We start from the raw sequence: 10,864 nt of genomic DNA on the forward strand, positions 1-10,864 counted from the left end.
ATGGTTCAATTACTTCAATACACCATGGTTCACATTACTCAATAAACAATTTTGAACGACCAACATATACTTGTAGACATACATAATTTTAACGTTTTCATAGTTTCACTTGATAATATTAAACCAGATTGCACGTATTGGCCATTTTACAGTTTACCTAGTCACTGAAAACTACTTGAATTGTGCCGTAACAGATAATCGATAATCACCAATCACTCACATGTATGTTAAAAAATACAAAAGAAAAACTCACCTCAGGTTATATTTTATCACTCCATGAATTTGTGTTTTGGTTAAACCTTACATGGTTATCAATAATTTGGAAAAGTTCCGGAGGTTGAGGAATGCGACCAGTCTCTAGCTTTGACCAGACAGGAACATCTGCAATGTAAGTTGGTTGAGAAAAATAAAAAATGCCTGCAATGTAAATTGGGAAAAATAAAAAATAAAGTGACCCTCCCTTTTGTTAAATTGAATCATCTAAACCACCAAGGACTACATTATATAAAAGATGATAATCCTTATACTAAATGAAGATTTTTAGCTGGTAATTCAAAATTTTACAAAACAAAAATTTTTTAATTAATTTGACAATAGGATAATCTTCTGGCTCAAGCTGGAAACCGGTTATAAAACGATCAAAGATTGTAAAGCAAGGAATCTGAAGTATCTGGCAACTCATGCATATAAGAGGTGGATACTGGTCACTGACTGGGGTTCCTCATGATGCACTATGCAGAGTTGACTTTCGCTTTGCTGTCCTCCCCAAGCCAGTTTTTTTTTTACCTAAGCCTGTGGTCTTTCTAGCCCAGAAGTCCCATTGACATCAATGTTTTTAGACAGCCTTCCATAATTCCTGTGCTGACCTTATTCACACCAGAAATGGAACCTCCAGTATACTTCCAAAGCTATATACTTCGCACTTGTTTTCTACTCTAATACATGCACAATCTTAACCTCAACTCACCGTTAAATGAAATTTCAAATGCTCCTGTAGCCACCAACTGGCCTTCAACAGCATTGCAAAGGAAAAAGATCATCATGCAGCCGTAAATTTTGTTAGAGGTGAACCAGTTCCACCATGATGGGGCTTCTTGTCCTAGCCACTCGAACAAATTTATGTTTGCAAGTATCATTACAATGGTTAGGAGTTTGGCACCACTCTATAAAAAGAAACAATTATCTTTTATTAGAAAAACCATCTAAAATTTATCAAAATTAGAACGATAAAATATAAAGAGGTTTAGATCAAACTATGATGGAAAATTACACATTTCTACACAAACTCCTTAGACACAAAGATAAAAAACTTAAAAACAAGTCCAAAACTGAATATCTGCAACAGAGCACAACTACATATGAAAGAAAGGTATTGAAAATTATACCCAATTAATTTTCTTTTTTGATAATTATTGGCAAAATATATCTTAGATTATTTGTTCTCCATATGTGTCCTTGTAGCATAAAAATATTACAGATTATACCCTAAAGAATTACATTTCAATATCATTGAGTTTAAAAGTCACATTACAGTGAGTATATCTCAAAGTGCTAATAAATGTAAGGTAAATTTCTTTTTCCCTGAATGCTATCTTCAAAATTTTTCTATTGTACCCTACAGGTTGACAATGTACCACAGTAAAGGCTCAAAACACACATAACCTCGCAGTATAAATCTGCATCATTAGGCAATAGTCTAAGTGTCTGTCTACATATGGAAAATAAACTCTGTGGTTATCATGCTAACAATATAAAGTAAACTAACCTAATCCAAACAATCTAGCTTGATAACGGGTATAACCTCACCAAACTATTTTTTGCACATTAAAGTAAACAGAAGTAAGACTTCCAATATAGGAAATATAAAAATCTATGGTATAATAAAAAAATGAAAAAGTATGATAATGACAGGTTTCCTTACTCTTGTCACTTTTTAACAGATCTTTGATAAAATAAAATATACAACTCAAACAAATGTAACAGCAAGTACAGTACATTGTGTTACAAAACATGAATAGCAGTACTACTTGGAAAGCAATGTACTAAAACCATTCACAAACAAATGAAACAAGACTGAAATAATTCATATTTAAGATCATAATTTTCAAAAGTAAATTGTACTTTTCCTAATAACTACACAAACCCGAGTCCTTTACAATAGGAATTGCTTATGGTGAAGCTGGAACACAGCCGTTAAAACTCTTGAACAAGGTGGTTAGGCAGTAACTACGGTCTGGTCCGCCTACCTGGATGTAAACATTCCAACTTTTAAAAATTGTGACTGTTCCTACACAATATATAAACTCTCAGTCCTTTACAATAGGAAGACTCACTGGTTGGAGGGAGGAATCTGAATGAGTCTCTTCAACAGACTAGAGTTTCGCACTCCTGGCCGAAAGAGTGAGTACCACCACCTCGCCTCTGACAATTTGATTGGAGTACAAGAACTGCAGGATCAAGAGTCAGACTTCTGGGCCTTTTCAAATGAGTGAGGAATCAACTCATATGAAAAAGGGTGGGAAGAACATTATCTTAACCCTCTTACGCCGATTGGACGTATTAAACGTCGTGTCAAAATGTCTCCCGTATGCCGATTGGATGTATCATACGTCGGCTCAAAAAAGTTTTTTTAAAAATTCGCGGAAAAATACTTATAGGCCTACCAGCCGAAAACTTTTGTATCACGCGCCTTGGGGGTTGGGGGATGCCTTGGGGGATGCTGGGAGTTCACGGATCAAGGCGTTGTTTTGTTTACAATCGCTACACAGGCGCGCAAGCGCGAATTTCTTTCTTATCGCACTAAAAAGTATCAGTGACACATCTCGGAAATTATTTCGTCACTTTGACATAATTTTTGCACCATTTTAAATTATCCTTTACATGAAGTATTATATATAAAAATGTGCACAATTTCATGTAAAATACAACAAAAAAAATACTCATGATTGTAGCTTTTATCAGTTTTGAAATATTTTCATATAAATAACGATAAGTGCAAAAATTTCAACCTTCGGTCAACTTTGACTCTACAGAAATGGTCAAGAAACGCAATTGTAAGCTAAAATTCTTATATTATAATAATATTCAATCATTTGCCTTCATTTTGCAACAAATTGGACGTCTCTAGCACAATATTTCGATTTATGATTAATTTATGAAAAAACTTTTTTCTCACGTTCGTGCGATAACTCTTCCGATAAATTTTTTCGTGTGATTGTCCTAATGTTTGCACCCTTTTAAATTTGCCGTTACATAAAGTTTTATATATGGAAATGTGCGCAATTTCATGCAAAATACTACAAAAAACAACCCATGGTTGTAGCTTTTATCAGTTTTGAAATATTTTCATATAAATAACGTTAAGTGCAAAAATTTCAACTTTCGGTCAACTTTGACTCTACCGAAATGGTCGAAAAACGCAACTGTAAGCTAAAACTCTTATATTCTAGTAATATTCAATCATTTACCTTCATTTTGCAACGACTTGGAAGTCTCTAGCACAATATTTCAATTTATGGTGAATTTATGAAAAAAAAAAAAAAAAAACATTTTCCTTACGTTCGCGCGGTAACTCTTCCGAAAAAATCAGAATTTTTTTGTGCGATTGTCGAAATGTTTGCACCATTTAAAATTAGCTGTTACATAAAGTTTTACATAAGAAAATGTGCGCAATTTCATGTAGAATACAACTAAAAATTATTGAGGGTTGTAGCTTTTCTCTTTTTTTGAAATATTTGCATATAAATCACGATAAATAGAAAAAAACCACGTTCGGTCAAATTTGACTCTACCGAAATAGTTGAAAAACACAATTGTAAGCTAAAACTCTTACGGCCTAGTAATATTCCGTCATTTTTCTTCATTTTGAAACAAATTTGAAGTCTCTAAAACAATATTGTGATTTATGGTGAATTTTTGAAAAATATATTTACCTTCACTCCGCGCGCCGATTCGCGGCCGCAAGTCTCCGAAATACGTACATCGCATTATCCTAATATTTGCTCCTTTTCATATTAGCCTTTTTATAAAGTTTCATATATCAAAATGTGCGCAAATTCATGAAAAATACAATAAAAAATAATTGAAGGTTGTAGATTTTTCCATCTCCGAAATATGTGCATATAAAAAAATATATAAAAATTTCGACAGTCAAATTTAACTCGTCCGAAATGGTCGAAATCTGCAATTCTAATCTAAAACTCTTACAGTATCGTAATAATTAAATCATTTGTCTTAATTTTGAAACAAATTGGAAGTCTCTAGAACAATATTTAGAATTACAGTGAATTTTTGAAAATAACATTTTTTTACGTCCGCGCGTTACGAATTCGTACATCATTTTGTGATAATATTTTTCCGGTGTTGCTTTTATTGTTTTACTATGTATTATATATCAAAAGGATTGCAATTTAGTGTACAATACAACGAAAAAAAAATTAACTCGTTAGCTTTGACCGTTTTTTGCACAGCGTGATTTGAATACAATTATCTATGAATTTTTTTTTCGCTACCATATATCGCATTATTTACATATGATAATGATATTATTTTTCATTTCTGATGATTGCATACTAAACTTCAGGCAATGAAAAAAAAATGAGCCAAAAATGAACTCTTAATCTTAAAAACTAAGCGCGCTGTGATTTTTAGAAAAAATTATTTTTTCCGCTTCCGCGCTCAATCCAAACCGGCGCTGGCATACAGGAGAGGTTTTGATTTTTAGGGCTTCGGCGTAAGAGGGTTAACATTAAGAGTTGGAGGTATAAAGGGGGGCCAGCTGGCTAATGCCATTTTTTATGGACAGGACTTTGGCATTCATACCACTTAATAAGGTGACTTGGGACATCTCCAAACCACATATGATTTTTGCCTCTGACCTTCGGTTTTGTGATGCCAGGGCGATTTATCCTGAAAATAACCATTTTACAAAGTCTATCTCCTCCCTTGACATTTAATATTAAGACCTGGGATTACTACCATATATAGACCTGATGTAGACCTTAAATCGAGTGAGGAGTTTTTTTTTCTGAAAGTAATTTTTTTGCTAGATTTTATTTATCATAAATGAAGATCCTTTTGCTCATAGATTGTAGCCTAGCCTGGGGCACTGCGTCAGGCAAGACGGGGCACTCCTTCCTACGCAACTAACTCTCATTCTCTCTCTCTCTCTCTCCTTCACTAACTTGGCTTATTACGGCAAATTTTCTTCTATGTATGTTAGTGAGATGTTTTCTTGTCTTTTCCTCTTTGGCATGATGAAATTCTTGCTGAAGCAAAGATAAACACACGTAAAAGCAAGAGAACGTCAAGAGGTGAAACTCGAATGTGTACTCTCTTTTTACAAAGACAATGTTAATAAATCATGATTATGTATTAAGAATTTCATAATCCTTTTTGGGTATAAATGAACCAAAACTATGTTATTTAACATAAATGAAGATACCTTTGCTCAAAGACCGTAGCATGGGGCACTGCGCGACATGTGCCTCAGGCAAGGCGGAGCCATTCCTTATTATGCACCCCCTTCCCCTCTCTCTTCACTAACTACGCTAATATCGAATATATTATGATATTCTGTACTCATATTAGAGCAAATTTTCTTTGTCTGTATGTTAGCGAGATGTTATGCTTGTCTTTTCCTCATTGGTATGATGAATTTCTTGCCAAAACAAAGATAAACAGAAGTAAAAGCAAGCGAATGTCAACAGGTGAAACTCAAACGTCTACCCTCTATTGTGTTTCTGCTTGCACTGAAGGGTAGTAAGCTGAGAACCTTCCCTCCTGCGACTCATGAAATCTCTACAGATGCCACTGCTCATGATTTCTTTGACAATAATTATCAAAATTTACGATAACAGAAGAAATATTGCATTTTCTTGTACGGATCAATGTTTTTGGCTTATTGAGGTACGTTTACTGATTACCCTGTAACTACGAGAGTAAGAGGAATTTTTGTAAACGCATTCTCCATTGCCATACAAAGCTCCATGAATTTTTTCATGACTTAGCATTTTTCACCCTATACCCCCTTGTATAAGGATACTGGCTGGCCCCCTTAAGACAAAGATCCGAGAAGGGTTTGCCTTATTGCCAGTCTCCTTCCTCATGGGATTGCTTCTATGATTCTAAGAAAAACTAGAAACAAAGCTTGATTTGTAGGTTCATTAAAGGAGGAAAAGAGTCACTCTCGAATCCTTCTCACCTCTAGAACCACACAACTTAGGCGAGATGCAACCTGTCATCTTCAAGGAACTGGGTAAGAGAATACAACTTGATCAGCAGCCACCACAGGCCCAAGGAAAAAAGGGTTCAAAGGACTTGTGGGCAAAGACCCGAATGTAGGAAAAAAGACATTAATGTGGTCAAAGACCCAAAGGTAGAAAGACATAAATGTGGTCCTGATGAGACCACATCTATCTTTCAAGTATGACATATTCTTCAGAAAAAGACGAAAGGACTAAGCAAATGATTCTGTGCGCTCTCGGGGAAAGAGTACAGGTGACATCATCACCAGCTGCCGAGAATCTCCTACTGATCTTCTCACAAAACCAGGAGAAAGACATGACCTTAGACATTTTTCCCTTGGTGAGTCAGTACTACTAGTGAAAGGTTATTGACATCCATGTCTAGGGTGTTGAATCTTTCCAAAAGTACTGCAACAGGCTAATAGGACAAAGTGATTGATTGATCTGTATCATCAATTACAAAGTCCAAGGCAATGGGGATCATGAAGGACTCAAACCTGGCAACAGATGCTGAATGATTTGGAGTTCATTGCAACATCTGAGATGAAGTCAAGACATTGATACTAACCTTTTGAAAGGTGATATACAGAAGATCCATGCAAATCATCTATCCTCTTTGCCAATCCCAGAAAGAGACCAGATACGGTTTACAGAAACAAATCTCTGTCTGATGATTCTTGCAAGGGTGTGCACTCCCTAAACAAGATTCAAATGCTGTCTAGAGACCTTAGATCCCTGTGATGGCAACACACAGAGGTTTCTCATCAGCAGTAGTTAAATCTCAACTAAGGAGAAAAAAATACTAATTCATATTAAAGACTAGGGCGATTCTGCCAGAGAAAAAGTCCCATCAATGACACCAACCAGTGAAGACAGCTCAAATCCCTACAATGGCACAGAGGACTTAAAAATTTATCAAACTATCCCCATTGCTGCTCGGCAAGAGAGCCTATGCTTACAAGGAAAGCTAGATAACCTTTAGTCGTGAAGACACGGGGATTGTACTGCCTGAGAAACCACTTGTGTTACTGGCATTGAAGGTTGGGTCAGGGAGGAACTTCTCTCGCTACCTCAGAAGCAGAGTTGGTAGGTCGGACGACAGGCGGAGTCTTCCGTTATTTATTTTCAATTCGGGGTAAACCACGTCATTTGAACACCTTATGAATTTGAAAAAATGTAAATAGAAGACAAAACTGTCCAGTTTGTCTGAAAAAGTAATTCTGAGTCATTGCAGTGGTCCATGGGTTAGATGCAATGGAGCTGAAGACCTACAGACTTCTGTTGTACTGGGTGGTAAGCAGGGTAAATAGAAAGATGATAAGGAGTCTACTGAGACATATCTCTACCAGATGATTCTCGAGTCAAATGCCGCCAACAGACCTTAGGTCTCTGTGATGGCAAGACAGAGATTCCTCAATAGTAGTTAACCCTCGACTGAGGAGAAATAATACTAAGATGAAGAATCTCTGTGAGAATGCAGTACTCTCCCCACACTTAGCTCCAAAGGAGACCTGCTTCATTCTCTAATGAAGAAAGCAAGGGTGAAGCTGTCCCAAAGGAGGCTTCTATGATGACAACAGGACACTGAAGGTAACTAGCATTTAGGAGAATTGGTTGTTCCCGAACGAAAACACAGGAGAAGCGGAAGTTCTATGGAGGACAGCGGAGACCCGGAAGAAAGCCGGTACTCGGCTATGTTATCAAGTCCAGAGACTCGACGTACAACTCTTCTTTCAAGTGTTCTAAACAGACTACAGTGGGGCCTCACTTAGTCACGGATCAGCAATCACGGATTCAGTTAATCACGGGTTTTTCCTTGGACCACTTCTCAACCTATATCACTGGTATGAATCGCAGCATTGAGGGCTTGTCCGTTGTAAGCTAAGCCTCGTCTGGTTCCGATAAACCAGCAAATGCATGAACAGATTCACATTATGATATTAACTGACAATAAAGGTAATAAAACCATTCTCAACTTATATATTATTGGCATATCCTCATAATATATAGCCTATTCATGGAATAATTCCACATCATTGACATCAACTTGTAGTTGAGCGGCCAGCAGAAATGTAAACATTGAGTTACACTTAACAGCACCTTTGTCATTCTTAACCTTTTAGAAATGTTAATAGTAGTAGTGTAATTACGTTAGTAATAACATTTAGGAAAACATCTATTTTCAATTCGAACTTCATTATTGTTTTGGTATAACGTAATCAACTTCTCTGAACACTGCAGTCATACAAACGATAATTGACATAGATTATCGTATTGTTGTTTGTGATCGGCGACGAAGTGTAAACGTAATAAAACCATTTTTACCTTATATATTATTGTCATATATTCATAATAAAAAACATATCTTATAAATATTATTGGCATATCTTCATAATAAAAAGCCTCTTCAAGGAATAATTCCTTGGGGAATGCATTTTTCAAAAGACAAAAATACACTTTACATGTTTACAGCATGCAATGATTATTTTATTTTGATGTGATAACATTAATATTCCAGTATGGTACTCTAAGCAGTACAGTAACTATTTTTTTTTATTTAAAATGTATATTCATTCACGAAAAAAATACCTATGACCACCGTGACGTCACCAAACCTAGTCTCGTTGGTACAACCAAGATTCACTAATTAGTACTGTGTTTTCTTCTTCTTTTCATGACTAAATGCATTTTTAGGATACACTCATTTACAAATTTTCAAATACTATGAATGTAAATAGCAAAATCTCTCTCTCTCTCTCTCTCTCTCTCTCTCTCTCTCTCTCTCTCTCTCTCTCTCTCTCTCTCTCTCTCTCTCTCTATCACTTACAGAAAAAAAAAACTATAATACTGATCTATTATTCTGTGATTTACGAAAATGTGCTTCAATACAACTTTTATAGTTGACTCAATGATTATCACACTATAACAGTATACAAAAGAATATCTTATCACTATCCACGTTTCATTTCTTATCACCATAAAAATATTTAAAATACAAATTTCATTATGTTATTCTAAGCTAGTAACAGTATTCTCATCCTAAGCTGCTCTCTCAAGCTATTCAACAGTTACTCTCATCCCAAGTTCTCTCTCTCTCTCTCTCTCTCTCTCTCTCTCTCTCTCTCTCTCTCTCTCTCTCTCTCTCTCTCTCTCTCTCTCTCTCTCAATGAAATATGAATTACTGTATCATATTATAAACTATTATGTACAAAGTTAAAAATAATAATAATTCCATTAATAAATTTGTTTCTTTTAGCAACTAAATTGTTTTCCAAAATAATTCTTTCAGTAATAAACGTCCATCAGCTGATTCTAAACGTAAACAAAAGACAAAAATAGATTTTTATTGCTGTATTTTGCTGTTTATACATTAATACAGTAGTACCTCGAGATACGAAATTAATCCGTTCCGAGGCGGCCTTCGTATCATGAAGTTTTCGTATCTTGGACCACATTTTACATGTAAAATGGCTAATCCGTTCCAAGCCCTCCAAAAACACCCCAGTAAATTATATTTCCAGGCCTAAAACACATGTTCTAGGGTTACGACACCAATCCAACGGAAGAAATATGACTCCAAAAAGGCAAAATACTGTACATACTTGAGTAATATTCATCTGCATGTAATGTTCAACCCCATTTTTACTGCATATATTAGGACTTTAGCATATGTCCCTTAGCAATAAGCCTAGCCTATGTTAGCGGTTGCTACTGTAGCCTAGTCTATGATTCTGACATCTAAACCTAAGAAGCTAAAAGCTTAGAATATGCCAATAAAATGTATAAATAATCAGTATGTAATCATTTCAAATAATTATTAATTAATCATTAACTATAATAAACAAACAAAAAAACCCTTCCAATCGATTGTTTACATTCAGCTCTTACCCGTCTTACGAGTATCGAACGAACGCCAAGCAATCATTTTTCCTAGCACACAGCAAGCCATAAATTTTCCTTAGTATCTCTCTTCAACTAATGAAACTACCAAACAGTATAATAACCATTCATTTCTATTCTTTATTCTATCTTTACCTTATGGAGATAGCGAGTTACTGACAGCTATGATGAAACATACGTATACGTAACGTAATAATAAAACAGAAGAAGAATTCTAAAAAATATGTAATAATAAAACAGAAGAAGAATTCTAAAAAATACGTATTTGTTGGCAGTCTGATTTATTTTATATTTTATGATATCTAATTCACAATTTTTTTTATTAAATGTATTGCATGTACTCATTTCAAATAATTATTAAGTAACCATTAACTATAATAAACAAACTAAAAAAAGCTTCCAAACTTCTGTTTACATCCAGCACTTACGAGTATCGAACGATCGCCAAGCAATCACTTTGCACAGTAAGCCATAAATTTTCATTATCTCTCTTCAACTACTGAAACTACCAAACAGTATAATAACCATTCATTTCTATTCTTTATTCTATCTTTACCTAATGTTTTTTTTTATTAAATGTATTGCATGAATAAGTTTTTCAATTTACAGCATCCTTTTACCAATAGAATACTTAAAGCACAAGGGGTAGATGCTGACCAACAGGAGAGCAGGACCTTATGGGGTGACTAGCATCAGGAACAAGTGGGAGAGCGGGAAGA

General features: G+C 35.1%; 1 protein-coding gene across 1 annotated transcript in view; it reads right to left on the reverse strand.

Annotated features, from left to right (window-relative positions):
* LOC135222383 (thioredoxin reductase-like selenoprotein T homolog CG3887) overlaps nucleotides 1-10,864 on the reverse strand; it is a 142,315-nt gene that overhangs the window by 25,102 nt on the left and 106,349 nt on the right. Inside the window, exons 3-4 of the mRNA XM_064260471.1 lie at nucleotides 968-1,163; nucleotides 254-381 (exon numbers count right to left, since the gene is read on the reverse strand). Of these exons, the coding sequence (XP_064116541.1) occupies nucleotides 260-381; nucleotides 968-1,163 (318 nt within the window). The 3' untranslated portion in view covers nucleotides 254-259. The remainder of the gene's footprint in view (nucleotides 1-253; nucleotides 382-967; nucleotides 1,164-10,864) is intronic.

Source organism: Macrobrachium nipponense, chromosome 3, assembly GCF_015104395.2.
Source record: "Macrobrachium nipponense isolate FS-2020 chromosome 3, ASM1510439v2, whole genome shotgun sequence".
In the NCBI taxonomy this organism is placed as follows: Eukaryota; Metazoa; Arthropoda; class Malacostraca; order Decapoda; family Palaemonidae; genus Macrobrachium; species Macrobrachium nipponense.